The following is a 22634-nucleotide window of genomic DNA, read 5'->3' as shown; positions in this document are numbered from 1 at the left end:
AACACACATCACACAAAAAGAATACAGAAAGGACAAAGATTATTCTGGTTAGCATCAGGGTTAGGAGAGAAAGCAGTGATAAGGAAGCAAGCTTTGATATAAGATGAAAACAAGGAGAGAGAACCTATCCCTGCAATGAGAGGGGCTCCCTCAGCAGGGCATGAGAAACCCACTGGAAAGCTGCTTTCCACCAGACATCTGCAGGGGATCAGCTGTGAGTGAGAGGCCAGGTGACCACTGTGGTGGTGCCTGTGTTTCTGTAGGAAGGGAATTTAAACCAGTAAGACTGAACACTGGGCTGCCACCTTCCTACATGTTTTGTCTCAAGTTGAGAGAGTTTTAACTGGTATCTTATTTTCTCCTTAGGAAACAATGGCATCTCTTTCCTCCTGAAGATACGCCTTCCCTTTATCCAACCAGAATCCCTTACGAAGAGTCTAGTGTGTTCAGTAAAATCAATGTTGTCAACCCTGACTTAAAGCGTTTTCCTCAATTCCAGAAAGCTCGGAGACATACGGTCACGCTGAGCCCAGGACAGGTAATGGGGCTTTAAACATCGATGACCTGTCAGTGGACACCACAGCCAGGTGACTGTACTTCTCTCCCTACAGATGACAATGGAGTCCTCCCTGCAGCCCTGCTGCTGGAGGCCAGCTTCCCATCTGTGGGCTTGAGACCTACAGCTCTGCCCTGAAGAAATGGGTAGAGGGAGCACAGCTCCTCCTGCTGGTGAAGAGGAGACTAGGCCTTGAGAAAGCCATTCTTTTCACCCAGGTGAAGAGATCATGTCAGAGTGTGGGTACTAGGATGTTTATTCCCAGTTAATACCTGTTCTGGTGACAGTGAGCACCGGCTTAGTGCACCCAGGCCCTCAGAGGTCGACTGAGGATGATCTTTGCTTTTCCAGCAAGAATGGCAACTGCTTCCGAATCACTTCTGAAGAGACTGTTATTTCCCACTGCCACCTTGTGGGGAAAATTCCCTCTACAACACTGGCACTTGCCTGCCCCAGTTTCTTACCATCTGGAAGGTTTTCTTGGTCTCACAGAGAATCCATTCCCTCAATCACCGTTATCCAGTCTTCCCCACATTGCTCCCTCCTTGCTAGCTCTTCTCCTGCTCTCTTCACACATGTCTTACCAGTTCACACATGTCCAACCAGTTCACACATGTACTGCCAGATGGACCTGGTCCAGTTGCTTACATTTCTGGACAAGACACTGCCCTTCATGCCTCTTCCCACAACCCCCGACTATTACTACTTTACATTGTATCCATGAATTTTCCTATTCTGGGCATTACACATGCATCCATACATGTGGAACATGTTTTCAAGGCAGAACAATTCCTGATTATGTAGATGTGCCACGAGCTGCTGTGAACGGGTGCTGCTGCCGTGAGCATTGTGTAAGGTTCATGGTTATTTGTGGCAGGTGGTCCAGGTGACTGTGGCTGACTGGCCTTCTGAGAGGTTGCTAGTGTTCTCTGCAGTAGCTGTTTTACATTCCTGCCCATGATGTCTGACATCTGCTTGCTGTGATCCTTCCCCGGCAGCCTCCCCCACACCATCGTAACTTAAGGAGCTTTTCCAGCAGGTAAAGGAGACACACTGCATGTTGCCATCCGTCAGAATGTGCACCGCTCCTCTGCAGTGGGAAAGAGGAAGAGCTGGGATTCCAAAGCCTTTACTAAAGTTTAGATGTCAACAGAGAAGTCACAGGACTAAGAAGAACAGAAAGCCGCCAGCATCCTGTGTAGGCCTCTGAACTCACCAGTTAGAGGAGGAACACAGGAGACAGCTGGGGTTCTTCTTCCCCTTCACTCTGCTCCCTTGGATTCATTGTCTCTTTCCCTTTAGCAGTCTCAGTTAGAGTGAGAAATGCTCTGTTCTCGTGTTAACTACTTTTCATTTGGTTTTCAGGTTCTGTTTGTTCCCAGACACTGGTGGCATTATGTGGAATCCATTGATCCTGTCACCGTCAGTATAAACTCCTGGATTGAGCTGGTACTTTTTCTTGTTGTCCTTTAAATGAAAAAACAAGAAAGAGAAAGAGAGAGACACACACACACACACACACACACAGAGAGAGAGAGAGAGAGAGAGAGAGAGAGAGAGAGAGAGAGAGAGAGAGAAAATCCCCAAGATAAGAAAAGCCTGTGTGCAAAATTCGACCACTAATTTTGTGTGACCAGGATGATTTTGTTTGTATGCTCTCTTGTTTTGCTTGAGTTTGTTGTATTGTGTTTTGTGTGAGATGGGGTATCTCCACATAGGCCTCAAACTCACGGTCCTCCTGCCTCAGTCTCCCTAATGCTGGGATGCCACACATGCTACTTTGCCCAGCTACTCCCTTGACATTGATGGTTCCCTTGAGTGGTATCAGGAAAGTCATGATAGACCTGGTGGGGTCTGCATATATGTCTAACACTGCTGGTTCCATCCCACACTATCGCAGAGGGAAATATCTGCTTCTTGGTTCAGGGTCCTCATTTCTAACCATGACTTAAACATTGTCTCAAGTAGAACCATGTAGCCCTGTATTCTTAGCACTCATTTCTGCCAGGAGCCTTTCCCAGTACCAGCTTCCTCCCGGTTCCCTGTTGTATTTGACAGCACAGTAGCCATCAGAACCAAGTCTGGCACTTACCCGACGCTCCAGTTGCGTCTGCGCTGCCTTTAATTGCAGTCTTTGATTGCATCTTTAGGAATCCGGTTGCCCTCCTTAACCTGAAGCCTGACATTTCTCTGCTCTCTTTGGCAGATGTATCCTACCCTTGGTAAGGTATTTCCCTCAGTTATGGGAAGGACTTTGGAGTAGGTGTATCCTGAGAGTTACTGGAACAGGAAGCAAGCTGTACTTAAGAGCTGAGGGAAGAGGGGACACAGAGCTCCTGGGGCTTAGGTGAGGAGTGTGCAGGGAGATAGCAGCCTCACAGCTAGAAAGTGCTTGGAACTGCAGCTGGAGCAAATGTGAGATGGAGTCCCTGCAGGAATCACACCTGCCATTCCCCGTGTCCCCAGCAGATGGCTCACACCAGGCATGTTCACTTTCTGCATTTAGAAAACAGTGATTGTAACTGAACCCAGCTCAGCAGCCTAGAGATGAAGCTTAAATCAATTAGCACTGCTAACTCGTTCTGATGTTCCTGTCCTGAATCTTTAAACAGGAGCTAGAAGGCTCTAGTTCAGTGCAGGTGGTACAGTATCTACCCTTCTTGGTTTCACTGTTGAAATGCAGATTCTGCCTTACAGGCTCTGGGGTAAAGTGTGTTCTCAGATATTCCTAGTAGTGCTTTTACTCAATTTTTACATCAGTATTTTATTTCAACTTAGCTTAGAATTTTTTTTATTTTTAAATATTTCCTCTCATTCTTTGATTTTTTTTCCTTTGAAATGTAGGACTCTTTCAGAGAAGCAGAGTTCAGTTCCTAGCACCCATGTCAACTGACCCACAGCTATCTATTAATTTCAACTCCAGAGGATCCAACACCCTCTTCTGGCCTCTACAGACACTACACACACACACACACACACACACACACACACACACACATGCACACACACACACACATCTACACCTAAATAAGATAAAAATAAGTCTGTTTTTTAAAGATAATGTAGTATCAGTAAATCCATTCACTACCTAATAACTCCAAACTAGAGCACTGATAACTGTATCTGTATTTTGTCCCTTCCAAGTCCTCCTTCAGGCTAGTCTTCTGTTTTCATGTTCTTGCTTAAAAAGAAAATTTAGCTTTGTTGGCTATGTCCATCCATCCACATAGCTACCGGTACTCTGTCCGGAGAGCTCTGGCAAACCATATGACCCATTGTTCCATGGACGTTTCCTGGGAAGGTCCAAATGCTCGCCTGCTTACCGCGTTCTGTTGGAGTCCTGACACAGAATCCTTCTCAGCCTTTTGCTACTGATGCTGACAACCAAGTGACTGAGGAGCCCCGCCCCCATCTCCTGTGTAATCTTCCCCTCATGTCAGCACTGACTGTGATGCCAACCACGGCTCGGGATTCCCCACGGTGCCATCTAGACTTGTGTTGACTGAACACCTGGGCATCAAAGCCTAGCCAGCTTGACCCCAAAATTTTCCACCCCCCAAAACGTCCCACGTTGCTTCTCTGTTTCCCCTGTTAGTTCCCAGCCCACTTCTCGGGGTCCTGCACCACTTTACCTGCCCATCAGCCGTTGTAGACCGAGTTCCTCACCTCCTTACCCCACCTGTGGGATCTGTTGTTTACGCTGCATCCACGTCAGCGTGAAGTGAGGCCTCACTGTGGGGATTTCCTTTATAAATTCAGTGCTGTGTTTCTCAGGCTTGACTGTATTGAGGACAACTTTTCTCTTCTTCCTGTGGCCTGTTGGTCTCTTGCATCAAGGTACTACTGAGTAGTTGTTACTGGCTGTTCTGCTGGTGGATAATTGTACGGTTTGCAGTTTTTTGCGTTCATGAACAGAATCTTTCTTGTACATGTCTTCTGACATACATGTGCAAGAGTTTCTTCAGGGATGGTGTATAGACATGGAGTGGTGGCTGGTCTGTGGGTACACAGGACTCTAGGTGATGAGATGATGCCAGCATATTTCCAAGTGTCCCTCACAACATGCATTTCTATCTTTAGTGAAGCTGTGTCTGTCAGTCTGTTTCCTCAGCACAGGCAAATCCGACCATCTTCTGAAAGTGTCAGTTGTGATTTTCCTGACGGTTGGCTGTTTTCAGGCATCTCTCAGTCAGATATTCTTCTTTTTAAAATGTCCATTTTCATGTCTGTTGCCCATTTACAAAATTATTAATATGTGCAAAATTCTTGTGGGTTCTATATGATAAGCTCTTTTTAGTTAAGTGTGTAAAAGCATCTGTTTTAAATGATTTTTCTTGCTCTGTTTTTTAAGGAATAGAAGTTATTGGTTTTAATTCTATTCATCAGTAATGCTGTATGATATACCTTTTGTTTATCAAGAAGCTGTGCTTAGATGTTTACCCACTTTTTGTTTGTTTTGTTTTCTGAAACAGTTTCCCTAAGTGGCCTCAGATGGGCCTGCAGTCTGTCAACATGTCCTGGAGATTTCAGACTCCAGACTTCAAGGGATCCTCCATCTTAGTCTGTAGGCTTGCATCCCACGCCCAACCTCTCACTACCCCATCCCCACATTGGGGAATCTGGTCCCAGCCCCCATGGGGCAGGCATGTGTTCTCCTCTTGTGTGACAGCCTCTCCACAGCCCAGCCGCCCCATTCCCCATGTTTCACATGAATTTGCTTTTAAACTTCATAGAAGTCATTACTCCATGTGATTAATACTTTTAAACAATTGGACATACCAAGGAGTGGGAAAGATTAGGAAAAAATTATCTAAGGTCATTTGTACACAAGGCCTGTGTCTTCTAAAAAAAAATCATTCCTAATTTTGGTGCATTGTCTGTCCTACACTAGTGTAGATGGCAGATGATAATGAACACAGGAGAGTCCTGGTGCTCCCAGCAACACACTGGTTCCTTCTGTGACAAAGTTGACATTTGTGGGGGAACAGAACATACAACTAAAAGAGACTCTGAAATCGTGAGGCACAGAGATGAATAACAAAATGGTGTTTTGTCATTCTAATTTTGTAATTTTAATGTTTTATCTCATCTTAGGAGGAGGACCACCTAGCGCGGGTGGAAGAGGCAATCACCCGCATGCTCGTGTGTGCCCTGAAGACTGCAGAGGATCCGCACCACCCTAGAGCCTGGCTGAACCCCACTGAGGTAGGATGGCCAGGTTTCCATCCTGGCTCTTGGATTTTGATGGTGAATCGGTCAGGACAGAGTGTTGGTTTCCACTTCAGCTCAATCGGGTCTGAAGGGCTATTCTTCTTCCTAGGTTGAAGAAACATCTCATGAAGTGAATTGCTGCTACTTAAATGATGCTGTTTGTGCTTTTTTTGCCCACTGTGGAAAAGCTAAAGAAGTAGAAATGCAGGCACTGAGCGTAAACGGGGAGAACTGGAGGAAGGAAGAGCCAAGGAGGCAGGATCACATGGAAGTAGAACAGGCACACAGCCAGTGCTTTACAGTGCAGACGGAGACACAGGAGGTCACCTGTCTGTTTGGCCCAGATCTGGTCCCTGTGACACCCACATCGGACGATCCACCTTCAGAGAAAGGATGTGCATTGGAAAATGACAGCAAAGAATGTGTTGACAGAGATGGAGAGCACGCTACAGAACTGTCCTGTGCCAGGAGGCAACAAACTAGGAGAGGAGCAAGCGCAGTGGCGGAGCAGGTCACCTCGAGGTGCGCTGTGGCTCCATCTTGGACATCCGTGTCCACAGATGACTTGCTGGACTGCCTGGTAAATCCACAAGTGACCAGGTTGGTGGCCCAGCTTTTGATACAAGGAAAAAGTTTGTGATTCTAATAGATTATTTTTTAAATAAAATTTTAAAATTTAATTTTAGAACTAGTATGACAGGCTTATTTGTTTGCTTTTTACGTAGTGTTTTTTACTTATTCTTTGAGGCGTAATATCTGTATACAGTATATTTGGACTGTCTCCTCATTGCCCACCTCCCGTCTCTTCCCAGTCCCCTTCATCCCCCTCCAAACTTTGTATTGTTATATTCATTCTCTTTTCTTGTTTTTCAACACCTTGAGTCCAATTACTGCCCCCTATATGCACGTGGTGTATGGCTGTCCACTGGGCCCTGACTAGCCTTCCAGGGGTGAAAAAGGACGCTTAAAAGAAATCCCACACTAGCTCAGAATTGAGAAGAATAGATGGTTATTTATTTAGGGGGCAGACTCACAAATCAGTATCCTCTGCTGGATCGGAGAACAGTAACCGAATCCCGCAGCCAGAAAGAGGCCGGACACGTGCTTTTCATTGGTATATATAGTATAAGAGGCCACGCCCCAGTGGACGGGTAACTTACAGGCTACAGTAGGAATTCCTACAGCACAGGGGCTATACACCTAAAGAAAATTGACTTTCCTTCACGAAGGAGCCAACAGCTAGGGGTGTGGGTTCATGTGCCTGTCTAAGAATAGTAAGTGGTGGCTGGGTGGTGGTGGCATATGCCTTTAATTCCAGCACTCAGGAGGCAGAGGCAGGCAAATTTCTCTGAGTTTGACACCAGCCTTGTCTACTAGAGTTAGTTCAAGGACAGGTACCAAAGCTACACAGAGACACCCTGTCTCAAAAAACCAAGCATTGTTCTGCCTCATTCCTCCCTGACCCCTGGCTTATAGAAAGTTTTCCAGCCCTCTTCCTCCCTGTTTCTTTCTTTACGGGAGTGGTGGTGTTTTGTTTTGAGACAGGGTCCTACTGTGTAGCTCTAGCTCTATGTAGGTTAGGCTGGCCTTGAACTCACAGAGATCCCCTTGCCTCTCCCAGCTCCTTCCCTGTTTCTCCAGGCTTTGTGTTAACACCATTCCCTGTACCAAGAAGCCTCTCTGATGAGGACTCGGGGCTGATCTCGATAGGATTTGGAAGGCCATTTGATGTTCTGTTCATTCAACAAAATAACAGTGGTAGATTCACTCCCAGGGCCTCTGAGCTCCCCAGCCAGGCTTCCTGGTCAAGTTGAGAGCTTGTATTTCAAACACAGTTTTGCTATGTATGTCAGGCTGGCCTTGAATTCAAGATCCCCTGACCCTGCCTCCCCAGGTGCTGGGATTACAGGTTTGCACTAACAAGGTTGGTTCTAAATTGTATGAGCTTAAAATAAAAGATGGAACAGCAGGTGATGAGGTTGTGCATGGTTGTAAATGGGCTTTTCCTAAAAAATTTTGCTGTGGTCACCTTTTCCCAGCATGGTGCTCTGAAGTCAGACTGGCTCACATTTGTGGACCTGGATTAAAGGCGTATGCCACTGTGCTGGCTTATTCTTGTAAATGTTTATTGGACCTCCACCAGCCATCTATTTCCCATCATCTATGGTGGCCTTAAGATTGCTGTGGCAGAGTGGGTGTGAGACTGTGTGGTGCAGAAAGCAGGAACAGAGCACAGCACTGAAGACGTCCAGCAGAGGCCTCAAGCAGAGCCTCGCTGTTCCCTTCTCCCAGTCTCAGCACTGCTGGCCCAGCACTGGTAACCGTGATTCCTAGAATGGGTTGATCCCCCGACACCTGCAGAGCTGCCCTACTCTGGCCCGTGTTTGCCTGTCTGGTTATTGTTCATTTTTCCCAATCACCATGTTGCTGCAAGCTTGAGACACTAAGACTTCTTTTTGTTTTGTTTTTGTTTTTTGAGACAGGGTTTCTCTGTAGCTTGGAGCCTGTCCTGGAACTATCTGTGTTAGACCAGGTTGACCTCAAACTCACAAAGATCCACCTGCCTTTGCCTTATGAGTGTTGGGATTAAAGGCGTGTGCCACTGCCCAGCCCTGAGACTTCTTTTAACAGGACCGTAGTTTATTGGACCAACCAGCAGGCTTCTCACAGATCTACCAAAAGCTAGAGTTACCCCAGATGTTACAGGGTGAGACTTTATATATTTTTGACATTTTTGTCTCCTATGTATTGCTGCATACATTCCGATGGAATGTTTTAAACAACTAGACAGTAGTGTCTAGAGTGAAGGGAGGTTGAAAGGGGGATCTGTCTCATGTCTGCACAGGCGTACTGACCAACCTGCACATACACTCACGTGGGCATCAACCAGCCTGTGTGGCTGTTTGTTTTCTCTCTTAGCCCTCAGAGGTCCCCTCTTCCCCCAGTACAACATAACTCCATGAGGATAGGGAGTTTTATGCGGTTACTGCTTCATTCACAGAACTTGGGCCAGTGCTCAGCATGTAAGGAGCACAGCACACTCCTAGATCTTTGAGTAGGCAGACAAGAGAGCGGTGTAGGCAATGCTCCACCAGTGGCTATGCCACAGAGCTTGCTGTGGCCAGAGCTGTGTCTGTTCTTAGATTTGGTTCCATCACAGAACAGATCTCTTTCTTCAGGTACTTTTTGGTTTGCTGTGCATGGCTCAGCTGTGAGTCATCGAAGCAGTCTGGAGGGCTGAGGTCTGTATGGAATAGGGGAGAAAAGAAGAGATAACCCGAGACTCACTCCAGGGTTCAGTATCCTGTGGGCATCCTGTGCAGGCAGTCTGGTGAGTCCTGGAGCTCTCAGAAGTTGCGTTATTATAAACACCAACAGTGTCAGGGCTGGGTTACAGCTCTCTTCTGATTTTAAAAGATAAGAACACAGTTTGCATCACGGGCATTATTTGATGAAACTGCTCAGCAAATGTTGTTTCTAGGTAAGTTTCTCACAAGGCAGTCTAGGTTCTCTGAAGGCATGGACTAAGGCAGAATGGACTCAGTGTAGGCCAGGCTCAGGGAAGCTTGGAGGTTCTACAACAGGGAAGTCTTTCATTCTTTGGGAAGAAATGGTGTTATACAAAGACCTGGGAAGAGTTCAGACAACATCATTAGAAGCTGGTGATGGCAGGGGCTTCCCCGAAGTTCTGGAGAGATTGTGAGTCCCTGGCTGATTGCCAAGAGGCAGCAGAGGGTGAGCACAGAGAAAGCCAGCATGACCTGGCTCCCACCCCATCCTGCTCTAGAGCATCACAGTTGAGTGAGAAATACCAACTGGTAAAGGAGTCCTTGGGCTCTGCAGAGGCCATCGGAGCTCACACACTCCCGTGGTGTCCAGCTGAGTTGTATCTGAGTCAGCAGGGCTAACAAACCCATCTTGTTTTCAGTAGGTATGGGGGCCAGGGGTCATTGTGCTTTCAAGGCATCATGAAAAGGTTTTGGGTATTGGTTTTAAGGAAATGACCTAATCAGGTCTGGGTGATATCTGTGGATGCAGTTAGTACAGTTGTATAGTTTGGAAGTCTTTTAAGACTTTTTCTTTCATTTATTATGTGTGTTTGCCTGCATGTGTAGATGTGTTCCACATGTGTGCAGTTCCCTCAGAGGTCAGAAAGCAGACATTGGCTCCCTGAAACTATAGTAACAAGTGGCCAATAACTGCCATATGGGGGCTGGGAACTTAACCCACATCCTCTTCAAGAGCAAATGCTCTTAATCACTGAGCCCTCTCTCTGGCCCCTGGGGATACAAAAGTGAAGTTCCTGGGCCCCAGAGTCCTGGCGTGGTCCTGGTTGTCAGGGCTGATGGACCTCCAGGTGCTCACTGAAAGCAGATTCTGTACAGCATGGAGGGCAGCACAGACTGAGCCTTCAGCATGTTCCTTGGGTGACCAAGGAGCATAGACTGTGTGGCCCTACTCCAAGCTATCCAGACCTGTCTAGGGCTCCAGGCTGGCTGCTCACTGGATACAGGCTCTCTGAACCTTAACCTGCATGGTTCCCCTCCTGTAATTCCCAACTGAGCATTGGTACCTTAAGGACCCTCAGTGCTGTCCTGCTAATTGTGTCCACTGTAAGTCATTGACCTACACAGACCCTCCGCATGTTTGCCCTTTAGGGGAAAAATGATTCCACTGAGACATTTTTCAAGTAATTTTACTAGAAGTGAGGAAAGGCTGAAGGTGACTGTGACATTTGCTGGTTGGGTCTTTATTCCACAGTGTAACATCTGGCTATTCAGCCTTGCCCTGAGTTAACTAAACCACCTACCATGAGGACAAAAGCAGATGAAAATAGACCTCTCATTTTTATTCCATTTCCTTAGACCACTGTTGGCATTGAGTTCAGATGCCAGTGCAGAGGAAGCCAGCCTCTCCTAAGCCACAGTCTGTGCCAGCCCACTTAGAAAGAGCAGCAGAGGTTCCAAGGCCTCTGTGTTGTTGTGGCAGCAATGGTGACCCTTGCTCCACTTGAAGTACTCTGAACATATTCGCTTAAGCCCTGAAATACTCTTCCCAAAGCACTATTCATGGGAACAAGATCATGGATGTGACCGCATCTCTCACTCTACCTGCAAAGTCTAGGCACTCAATAAACGGCACTGAGAAAATTACAAGAACAACGTTAGCCAGGTCTAGTGGCACAGGCCTCAGACAAGTAGCCAAAGCAGGAAGAGACTGAGTTCAAGGCCTGCCACGGCTATGGAAGGATATCAGAGCCAGCCTGTGCAACTAAATGAGATCCTGCCTCAACATAAGAAGTAAAGAGGGCTGGGGCTGTGTAGCTCAGTGGTAGAGTTGTCCCTGGCTTATGTGAGGCCCTGGGTTCAGTCCCCAGTACCACAAGAAAGAATTACCATCCAGTAGCCTCTGAGTTAGCAGTCTGACTAATTGGCTTACACACAAAGCTGTGAAGTCATCACAAGCTTGCCTGCCCTGGGAAAGACGCTAGCAGATCTCCTCGGCGTTCACTCATTCTCACAGGGTTTTCCCTGGAGATGAAGCAGGAGTATTCACATTGCATTTACTGTGGTACTAGAACTCTGGAGTTGACATTGCCAGGGCCTCTAGCAATTGGGCCATGGCTTCTGAGCAATGCCCCTCCTTGGTGCTCAGTTCACGTCAATCACACGCCATCTGCCAGCACCCATTTTGTACATAGCCCTGCCTGGAGCTGTCCAGCCCACATGACACAGGGCTGTTAGTGAAGGAACAGGTTCTCTGCTCTGGATCTGTTCAGCTGCAGTTAGCAGCCTTACTGGCTCAGTGACTGTGTGTCCCCACGACACACCACCTCTCTGAGACGATTCCACTGGTGGCAGCCAGAATTGCATGGCGTCCTGAAAGTCTGTGAGGATGTTACTGTCACATTTGAGATAGCACAGCTTCAGCTGTTACCTGATTTAAATTCTCAAGTTGATTGGCTCTCAAGTGGATTCATTTTCACTATGGATAAGCAGCTGAGGAAACGTCCACGGCAAAGAAAGAGCAAGCACAAGGAGGAAGACAGTTAAAGTCTGTCTTGCAGAAGATGTGAAGGTGCCCTGAAGTGTCACCGCCTAAAGGTGATGAGGTACTCTGGGTATGCTTGATTGTCATAGAACACTACAAATATACTTGGGTTTTTATCATTATCTGTGACGGTGTCGTACAAGTCAGTAGGATTTTGAGGGTCCCTTGGAGGAGGCACAATCAGTGACTGGTTTCCCTTTGTGTAGTTCCCAGTGAGAACCTGCACGTAATACATATGCTTCTTCCCATTGGCATCTGGTCTGGAATATGTATCATCAGCTGAATAGGAAGCATTGACAGCAAAATAGGTTCCCTTTCCAAAGTACGTGGCTGCAAAGAGAAAGACATTTTAAAGTAATTCAATGTAGCATATAAATCTGCATGTTAGCCCACTCTGTCAACTAATGTGAAAGGAATGATCGGCTTGACTATTTTAAATATTTTCTTTATCATCATCATTGTTATTATCAGTTTTCCTCCTCAGAGGACATATAGCTGTTTACTGCTAAAACTGACTCTACTTTGGCCACCTCAATGTGAGGAACACAGTGAACAGAGCCCAGGGCGGTTCCAAGTCAGCAGCCCATTTGGGGAAACTGACTGCATCCTTCCTCACCGTTCTTCCCTGCGTAGCTACGGTTAAATCCGTGGCTGTTGAGGTGTGGAATAGAGCTAGCCTCCGTCCCGTGGAAGAGTTGTTTCTCATTTCTTTCATGGCCATTCTTTTCATCCATGATTTTTTTATTTGCCTGGTACCTCCTCCAGAGAGCTGGATTCTGGATCCTTTCAATCTATAAATTAATAAAGTATTGAGTTATTCTGGAGATGCCAAGAGCCCTTGCCAAGTGATAGCAAATTACTGTCTTTGTCTTTCTTTTTCGTTTTCTGTTTTTTCTTCTTTCCTTCTTCCTCTTTTTTAATGGTTTTTCAAGACCACATTTTCCTGTAGCTTTGGGGCCTGGAACCAGCTTTTGTATACCAGGTTGTCCTTGAACTCACAGAGATCCACCTGCCTCTGCTTCCCAAGTGCTGGGATTAAAGACCTGCAATCTACTAAGTGTTGGGATTAAAGGCGTGCACCACCATTCTTCGGTGTGGCTTTCATAAGTATAAATTCTACTTGTGCAGCGTCCTATGTTCAGAAATACTTTTAGAACTGGTAAAACAGCTCAGGAAGAATATGGCGACCTGAGTTCGATCCCTAAAGTTGGAAGGAGGACACTGACTCCACAAACTTACAATCTGACCTCTCCATGTATGAACAATACCTTTCTCTAACCCTCCTACACACCCCTCCCCCCCCCACAGAGAGAGAGGAGGGGGGAGGGAAGCCTGTCTTACCGGCCTGGAGTTAACACACCAAGTTAGGTTGACTAGATAAATGCTACAGTTTCAGGCTATTGTAAGCTACCTGATGTGGGTCTGGAAGCCAAACTTGGAACTTGGGGTCCTCTGACAGCGCAAAACAAAATTTTTTAATTAATTAATTATAAATATCATGTTCTGTCTGCATGTGTTCCTGCACGCCAGAAGAGGGGACCAGATCTCAATACAGATGGTTGTGAGCCACTATGTGGTTGCTGGGAACTGAACTCAGGATGTGTGGAAGAGCAGCCAGTGCTCCAAACCAATGAGCCATCTCTCCATCCCACAATACAAAATCCTGACCCATGGGCCACCTCTGCAGACCCATATATGAATGGGTTTATTTAGGAATATTGGTTATATCACTTACATAACTATGTAACTTTGCCATTAGAAAACTCAGCACCCGACTTACCTTCTCTATGATGAAGTTCTGGCAGGTCTGGTGGAACTTGTTTGCCACCATGCTGTACTCGGGATCACTGGTTTGCAGACTGACCACAAGCAATTTCTTCTGCCTCATGTCACTCCAATTTGAAGGGATTTCAGCTGCAAAATAGACATTTGAGGGTTCCTGTGTTCATTTCCAGTATGCTTTGACAAACCTGCCTCCCTGTTGTATTATAGTCTCATAATTCTATGTATTCGAGACATTTCTTGTCTTTCTAAATAGATGTTGTTAAAAGCATGGAGCATGGACCATTGGTATCAGGATGAGATGGAAAACATGTTTAAAAGAGGCGGGTGATTTAGGGTGAGATAGCGCAGTGGTAGATATCCTGCCTGACACATCTGAGACTTGTCTCCCAGAACCCTCTCCAGAAGAAGACAAAAGCCATCGATGTACTAAGTTAGAGTTTCCTAGGGATGGAGTCTCTCTGCTTACTCCTGTTTTGTTCTTGTTAAGATGTGAGAACTGACTATGTGCTGTAACTCACCTTCATTTAGTGTACAGCCTCTACTCTGACGTGATTTAACAAATTCATTACTAACTTGTTTTGAACAATCTGTCATTTCCACACGCATGAGTTTGTACTACTGGAAGGTAGTCTACAGGTATTTTCTCATTTGCCTCACTCCATTTTTAAGAGGTAGGTGGGTGGATGGTAGGCTTTGTTTGTGAAAAGCTGCCGAATACCACATATGCTATGTCATTCCTTAGAATGGGAATTGCTTAGAGTCTGAGGGATTCATTCATACTGGTTCCACAGAAGATGAATCTAGTCTGTAGGAAGCCATAGGGGACTCATGTGGTTTGAAGGCAGGAATGACAGCCTACACAAGACAGCCACTCCCTTCCTGGGGTCAGATCCACTGGAAACCTGTTGGCCATTTCCTGCACTGGTACCCAGGAACCTGTGGTTCAGGAAAGAGAAGAAGATAGTAATAGAATTGGGGTCTTCCCTGGTCATCATCATGGACACAGAGGCTACCTCTAACAAGCCTGTCCTCTCCTTGACTTTTGTGTTCTTGAGAACCTTGGGCCACTTTCCTTCTGAAACTATTCCTTTTCTACCTCTGCCTCAGGCAGCCGTTATTTGGCCAGAAGAACTGATCCAGTATAAATGGCCCAGATTGAAAATGTAAGGTTAACTGTTGTTACAGTTAAGATGGTTCTTCTTGGGCTGTTGGGCTCATCCATGCTCTATTTTCCTGGCCACAGTGTATGCTCTGGAAACTTAAGAGACCAAGATCTTTAAATTATTCTACTAAGGTTATCTGAATTTTATCTACTTTAAAATTTAATATAGTAGAGCATGGGTGGATCATGCCTTTAACACAGCATTTGGGAAGCAGAAGCAGGCAAATCTCTGAATTAGAGCCTAGCCTGGTCTAACTTCCAGGTCAGCCATGGCTACATAGTGAAACATTTCTAAGAGAGGGAGAGAGAGAGAGAGAGAGAGAGAGAGAGAGAGAGAGAGAGAGAGAGAGAGAGAGAGAGAGGGAATGAGAATGAATTCTAGATCAGGAATGGCTGAATAATAAAACACTATCAAAAACAAAACAAGCCATGTGGTGGTGACTCATGTATTTAATCCCAGCACTTTGGAGACAGAGGTAGGATCTCTGTGAGTCCCAGACCATCCTGCTCTACAAGAGCTAGTTCCAGGATAGCTAGGGCTCTTATGCAGAGAAAATCTATTTTGAAAAACAAAAAGCAAACAACAACAACAACAAAACCCCACTGTGTTTTTATATAATGCTAAACTCAGAGTTGGGCAATGGCTGACACCCATGAACATGTAACTTACCTTCTTCTTTTAAGATGCGCTGAACTGTAACACTCTGTCCTTGAGGGCCTGTGGCTGTGTTCGTCTTCAAGTTCACAGTGAAGTTCTGATTATTAATTCTGACAACAGTGCTCGTCTGCTTTGCCTGCCGTGCGTCCTCCAACTGCATGTTAGTCATTTTGTCGAAACAGTGTATGACGTTGTTGTCAACATATCGCCATTCCACAAATGTGGAAACATAGTCTGCCTGGCTTTCCTTCTCTTTAGCCAATCGGATGCTCTTGATCAGGTTTTCAATCTCATCTCTAGCTCCTATTACATCTCTGCTGATTCCTGCAACTTCAATCAAAGATGCCTTCTGGTCCAGCTCAATGACGATATTCAGCCTCTCCTGCAGCTCATTCAGCTTCTTGTACTCCTTCTCACCAAAGTCTCTGACACACTCATCATCACTGCGATAGGAATGCTGTTCTTGGGTGATCAGATTCTGTATCCAGGAGATCGTGCGTTCCACACTGTCTTCATCTTTGCCACATACCTGGAAAACTGTCTGTTCTATTTTTTTTTCCAAAAACAGGGTGTTCTGTTTGGGGGGAGTGGGCTTTAAAAGGCCAAAAAAGGCTAAAGAGAAAAGGAAAATTAATTTTTCTTTTATTCCCTTCAGTATCAAGGTGAGGAATATGTATTTGATAAAAGCGAACAACTCACAGGAGATCTTAGACAGTAGAGACGGCTGGGGAGGAGCTGAGGAGCCTTCTCTGTCTTTCATGTTGTCATAAAAAACACTCAGGATATGAGGCTGGAAGATAACAACTTTGACTTTCTTCACAGCCTGCACTGATGTTTTCTGGATAAATTCTTCAATGGCATCCATTATGGCTTTAGCAACTGTATCTGGGACCTGTTGAGCACTTCCTTTAAAAATACACACACATAAGACAAGGTTAAGATCCACCTGCAAAAGGCTGCTATATAAACAAGGAATTCCAGATGTCACAGGAAAGAAAAATGCCTGGTCCCACTTTAATTAATACATATTTTTCTAAAATGACATCATCAAATAGTTTTGACATCCTAGAGACAGTGAGGAGGAGTTTCGATTCCATGCTGTCCAAAGGTCAATACTCCAGGACAAGACCCTGAAGCCTGTTCTGATTTGTGACATTCACGTCTGTCCTTTTCAGCTGATCTGGGCTCCCAGGGTCACTCCCCTCCCATTTCAGAGTCCAGTTTACTTCCCTATTTGATATACTAGAGTTTTCAAAAGATTGTAAAAGAAAGAAAAACAGGCAAAACACCTTGAAACAACATGGTTCTTACAGAGACAATCTGAGCCTCTGATAGATTTTACGCATGTGTTGAGATTCTTCCAGCTACCCCTGGGGACGTGATTCAAACTAAGGTAATTCTAAGGCACCCAGAACTGTAAGCTACTTGTTATAATCTACAATTTTAGGCGTATTAGTTACCCTGAGCCCCCAGGATGTCTTTTTTCCCCCATACTAAGTACCATCTTAGCTGCCCAGCAGAAATCGAATCAGCCACTGAGTAGATCCACTCCTGTCTTCACCATGTTCAGATCTTGTTTCTGAAGCCCTGGAACCCACTGGCAAGGTAAGACTGTGGAATAGCCCAAAGTGAATGGCAGCTGCCAAACTCAAATGACAGGCAGTGTAAAAGTCTCCTGGGAAAGCTGGTTTGATAGATTGAGAGCCCATCTTGATTATCCCTGTTAATGGTGCCCACCACTGGGGCAGGAAATTACAGCAGATGCCTTTGACTAACCTTGTAGACAATTGTGGGGACACAGGTCACTCCTCCTGCCTCCATCCGTTTAGTCATTGGGACCACAGGTGCACATAAATGCCCCCTGCTCATTTTCCTTCTTCTACTTGAAGAACCCACAGGCTCTGCTCACTCCCTAGTTTACAGGCTACCCTGGAGTGAGGAAACTGTCTACTCCTAGGGAAGGTGTCCCTGTCATCACCCAGACCCAGTAAGAACCAAATCCATGGGGAAGTAGACACTTTGGGATGGAGCCTTGACAGCCTGTGGCTACGGACCTGTGCCAATGGCTGGTAAGCAAATGGATGAGTAGTTCCGTTTCTCACATTCTTCCAAAACACAGGAAACTGATCTCTTCACATCGTTCCCACCAACAACATGAATAATACTCTTGCATCTCAGTGATCCACCTTCAGTAACTATGTACTCACTGTTCTGCTGAGCTGTGAAACATGAGCAGATTCAGAGTCAGACGCTGACCTGTGCTTGGAGAAAGCAAGATGTCTGATTTCATGAGGAAACAGTTTATGAATTAAATGCTCATGAAATACTACGTATTGTGAAATTTTGGGATTAAATTCTTTTAACTGTGAGATATCTTTCTACTTTTAACTTTTGTATGGAATTCTTTCATAAAATATATGATCTTAAGATAAATACAGGGATCTCAAAACAAAACAAAACCAAAACAGATTAATACGTTGTCCTCCCAGTGCAAGGCCCTTCCTCGGTTTCCTCACAGCCTCCCACAGTCAATCTTTCACTTCCAATTCCGGCTCCAAGAAGCAGCATCGTTCCTTACCCAAGACAGAACATTCCTTCTCCACACTTGGTCCTGCACCCTCCAAAATTGCTTTGGAGACTCCTACATGAGAAAATCAAGATGGTGACCTGACCAGAAAGATGCTTTTGTGTCTCAACACACCCTATCATAGAGCAGTAAGGACAGAGGAGACATTTTCAAAAATGTTGCCAGTTTTAAGAAAGCCCATTGAATTAGGTTTATAGATATTAGTTAACAGGAACAAGCCCAAGTCAACAAACTGTTTTGTCTATGGAAACACCTCTTTATAGGATCTACCACACTGATTCCTGCAGGAAACAGAATCCATCTCAATAAGTACCTGATTTGAGATTAAACGTGTTTGATGTTGAATTGACAATCACATCTGCCGCTTCTTTGGTGATGTCCCCCGTGGCCACTTGGAACAAAATTGGGCCAATATTCATTTCATGCACTCCTAACGTAGGGCTGGAGAGACTCCCATAAAACCCTGCCCAGAGAAAAGAAAAGACAGAATTAGGCACCAAGTCATCAGGAACAGGACTAGCAGAGGTCTCAGGCTGTCCTATCACTGTATTGGCTGCCGTTTACTGTGGCCCTGGCTCTGGGCTGGGAGAGAAGGATGACTTGAATTTAGGAGTTTGGGGCCATCCTGTACAACATGGCAAAACCTCGCTTCAAAACAAAGCTACAGTGAACCCCAAAGATGATGAACTCAGAAACAGAAAACCACCTGTGACAGTGAAATATTGGCTTGTATTGTCTCTTAAGGTGTCTCTTGGAAAAGCCATATCACATGATCCATTGGAGGTGGTAGTCTCATCAGTAATTTAAAAATCCCACTCTACAGCTTATATGACCTGGCCTACCTTTCCCTTTTAGAAAAGTTAGGCCAGTTTCTTTTATACCCACATGCATGGAATATCCTTTAATTTTCATTTAATATGTTTCATAGTTTGACTTCTCAGAGAAATGATCACCATCATCCTTTCCCTGTCACTGAACAGTGACTTGGTAACAAGAAATCACTGGTCAACTTAAACACTTTACTGTACCTTGAGTGTCACTTGGATTTCCATGACTCCTTTTGTCGAATTCATCTGAGAATGCCTGGAAACACAAACACAGTTTTAACCATTATACTCCCTATGCGATCAGTTTGCCTCCTGGGAGCTTCTGATTCTGTTTGCACACATTTAGTGATGTGTATTGTAAAACCATTGTGCCTGGCTTTGAGTGTTTCAGAAAAGCCTTTGCTTTGGGTTGATTGGTAGAGGCTGAGAACTTGTTTTGAGCCTGTATTTTGGATTTTCGAGACAGAGTTTCTCCATGTTGCTTTGGAGCCTGTCCTGGTATACGGTCCACAGGACTACCCCTCCTCTCAGGGTTCATGTTGAGGATAGCTTGCAGTTTCTGACAAAACATCTTGTTGCAGTTTCTGGCAAAACATCTTTTTCTTTCCTGTGCTCCCTCTGCCCGCCCTGGTGGCTAGCTATAGGGGACATGTTTGCTCCTTCTTAAGCCTGGTAATTTCCCATCTGCTTGGGGGATTTCCACTGTGCATCAGTTAAGTATAAAAGGTTTTCTCTAAGCTTGAGTAAATGGCATTCCTCATTCCCTCTTCCGAAATGACCCAAACCTCTTGTGTTTCTTAATCTCCAGCCCCTTGCCGACTCACGAACCGTCCTGTAGTGCAGGCACTACATCCTGGAACTAGATCTTGTAGACCATGCTGGTCTCGAACTCAAAGAAATCTGTCTGCCTATGCCTCCCAAGTGCTGGGATTAAAAGTGAGTGCCATCAATGCCTGACAGTGTTTTGAGGCTGTTTAAACCTTGAAGAAATGTTATCTGTCTGCAGACTCTGTGTTAGCTTGCAGCTGTACCGAACTTGGTCTGAAGATACTCCTGGAAACCTGAGGTTCTAACTTTTGATTGTGGCATTCCATTATATGTAGGCTGTCTACTCTCAAGGGCAGCAAAAGCAAGATGAATTCCATAGCTGGACCATTTCCCAGCCCCTATTAACCTTGTATATGTTTGAATAAAGTAACTAGAGTGAGCTAGTGTGAACTGGGTGTCAGTCTTTTCCAAGAAGGCTGAACCCCTCTGTTCCTTTGAAAAATAGAGGCCTAGCATTTTGTTGGGTTTCTCTCTCTACTGCAGCACCAATGGCCAGCATCAAAACTACACATACACATGATTGGAAAATAACCCCTCAAACAGTAGTACTTAATTTACTTTTATATTTTAAAGTTAAAAAATAGACATATTGATGGGAGGTGGTGGCACACAGCTTTAATCCCAGCAATTGAGAAGCTGAGTCAGGTGGATCTCTATATTTGAGGCCAGCCTGGTCTACAAAGTGAGGCCAGCGTATTAGTTCCAGTGCAGTCATGGCTATGCAGAGGAACACTTTCTCAAAAAACAAAATGAAAGACAAAATATACATACACTTTTTACAAATGTGTCCTGTAAAATACAGATGTGAACAAAGTTGTAAATCTTATTACTAGAGCGATGTTTATAACAAAAACCAGACAGTTAAAATCCAATGGAGAGAAAATTCTACACTTTCACATGCCCATGTGTTAAAACAGTAGCCAATAAAAATTATACTTTCAAAGAATATTTAATGGAATGTAGAGATGCTTATTATATACTTTCAAGTGAAAAGGATATTAAATTGCATACTTACATGATCTCATCTAAAACCATGCAGCAGAGGAGACTGGGACAAGGCTGACTAAACAATCTCTGCATTTTGTGCTGCTCAGTGTGTCTGCATGGAAACGCATTCCCTTCTTAACCAAACAGCCCAGAGAAGCTGCACCTAGAAGCCATGTTCAGACCTTCACATCCTGCTCTTCAGTCTCTGTCCCGGTCTCTGCTCACAAGCAGCTCTTTCTGTAAATGTCATTCATGATGTGGGAAGTCCTTCTGTATACGTGTTGCTTTTATTTGCTAATGAATAAAGCCTTTTGGCCAATGGCTTAGCAAAGTAAATCCAGGCAGGAAATCCAAACAGATGTATAGAGAGAGCAGGCAGAGTCAAGGAGATGCCATGTAGCTGCCGAAGAAGCAAGAGGTAGCAAACCACCATCTTCGTGGTAAAATATAAACAATATAAATGGGTTAATTTAAGATATAAGAGTTAGTTAATAAGAAGCCTGATCTGTTGGCCAAACAGTGTTTTAATTAATATAGTTACTGCGTGATTATTTAAGTCTGGGAGGCTGGGATGCAAAACAGCAGTCTCCTTCTACAAATTCAAGCTTATGTCTCATTATATTTTGAGAATTTGTCATGTTTGGAGGGAAAATAATAGCATTATATGTGTTAAAGGTGTCAGGGGAAGCTAATCCTTTTTATAGATCTGCAGAGTATTCTATGTATTAAAGAAAATGATGTGAGTGGTGCATGTCATTAATCACAGCACTCTGGAGGCAAAGGCAGTAGGATCTATGAGTTTGAGGTCAGCCTAGTCTACAGAGTGAGTTCCAGGATAGCCAGGGATTTACAGAAAAACCCTGTCGAGAGAGAGAAAGAGAGGGAGGAGGGAGGGAGGGAAGGAGGGAGAGAAGGAGGGAGGGAGGGAGGCAAAGAGAGCCACATTTCGCAAATAAAGATCTGGAGACGCAAGTCTGAGACAGGATTCATCCCTATTCATGCAGACATTCATATCACCCAAAAATCTCAGCACCTCCACCTCCTGTTCACATTGTGTACAGAAATCTAAACTTCCAAAGCAGTTATGACCTCTAGAAGAGAGGGCATGTGCTACAGAAATGTCCACATCACCTTACACCATGATGTCACAGGGAATTTGTTTAAAACTCTTAACAGCCAGGAAAGTGCATACATACTTAACAATCTCAGTATTCTGGAGGCTGATGTGGTAGGATTGCCATGAGTGTAAACATTCTGGACTACTTAACAAGATCCTTTCTTTAAAAAAGCCTAAATATGGTAGCAAACGCCTTTAACACCAGCACTTGGGAGGCAGAGGCAGGGAGATCTCTGAGTTCAAGGCCAGCTTGGTCTACAAGAGCTAATTCCAGGTAGCTAGGACTGTTACACAAAGAAACCTTGTATTGAAAAAAAATAAAACACAAACAAACAAACATAACTAGGAAAACAAACCTCATTTCTCATTGTGCTTGCACAGTCCAAGCAGAAGGAGTCAGGAGCTTTGGCTGCCCGATTAGAATGTAGGTTCCCTGGGCTTGCTTCCAAGAATTTATAGGAAGTGTCTAGATCTGGATAATAATGACATAGGACCCAAACATTCCAAAAGCCCAATCCACAGGCATCTGTGGGTTGCAACCTTTACTGTGACATTGTAGAAACTGTTCTAACACTAAGGCCATGTGCTCTACTGGATATAAAGACATGGAGAACAGAAATTAGGCCATAGAGTCAGACCAATTGCCATAGCTGATGTGACACATGATGACTGAGGATGATTCTAGTATTTCTGGTCCAAGTGTCCTAAGTCACATGTGGTGCGGGAGAATTGTCTGTATTCTGTCAATCATATTTTAATAAAACGCTGATTGGCCAGGCAGGCAGTATAGGCAGGAAAGCCAGACAGGAAGTAGGGGTGGAGAAAAGAGACTGGGAGTATTCTGGAAGCAGAAGCTCCCTCCACC

The 22634-nt window shown here is 44.9% G+C and overlaps 2 protein-coding genes across 4 annotated transcripts in view; one reads left to right on the top strand and one right to left on the bottom strand.

Annotated features, from left to right (window-relative positions):
• The window catches only part of Hspbap1 (HSPB1 associated protein 1), a 55077-nt gene extending 48622 nt beyond the window's left edge, over nt 1–6455 (top strand). Inside the window, exons 5-8 of the mRNA XM_048454167.3 lie at nt 367–538; nt 1922–2005; nt 5651–5761; nt 5877–6455. Of these exons, the coding sequence (XP_048310124.3) occupies nt 367–538; nt 1922–2005; nt 5651–5761; nt 5877–6407 (898 nt within the window). The 3' untranslated portion in view covers nt 6408–6455. The remainder of the gene's footprint in view (nt 1–366; nt 539–1921; nt 2006–5650; nt 5762–5876) is intronic.
• Nucleotides 6456–10447: 3992 nt separating this feature from the next.
• The window catches only part of LOC125413061 (protein mono-ADP-ribosyltransferase PARP14), a 651703-nt gene continuing 639516 nt past the window's right edge, over nt 10448–22634 (bottom strand). For 2 of the 3 annotated variants that reach the window (XM_087901082.1, XM_087901077.1), the window contains exons 9-17: nt 19039–19093; nt 18324–18473; nt 18002–18064; nt 17478–17642; nt 16123–16329; nt 15436–16035; nt 13599–13732; nt 12435–12609; nt 10448–12148 (exon numbers count right to left, since the gene is read on the bottom strand). In XM_087901082.1, coding sequence (XP_087757208.1) covers nt 11859–12148; nt 12435–12609; nt 13599–13732; nt 15436–16035; nt 16123–16329; nt 17478–17642; nt 18002–18064; nt 18324–18473; nt 19039–19093 — 1839 coding nt within the window. In that variant the 3' untranslated portion in view covers nt 10448–11858. The remainder of the gene's footprint in view (nt 12149–12434; nt 12610–13598; nt 13733–15435; nt 16036–16122; nt 16330–17477; nt 17643–18001; nt 18065–18323; nt 18474–19038; nt 19094–22634) is intronic. The other variant, XM_087901083.1, reaches the window with a different exon arrangement.

This window comes from Myodes glareolus, chromosome 2 (genome assembly GCF_982192425.1).
Source record: "Myodes glareolus chromosome 2, mMyoGla1.1, whole genome shotgun sequence".
NCBI classification, from domain to species: domain Eukaryota; kingdom Metazoa; phylum Chordata; class Mammalia; order Rodentia; family Cricetidae; genus Myodes; species Myodes glareolus.
Note: the sequence above shows the minus strand (reverse complement) of the source record. Positions and strands in the feature narration are given on the sequence as shown.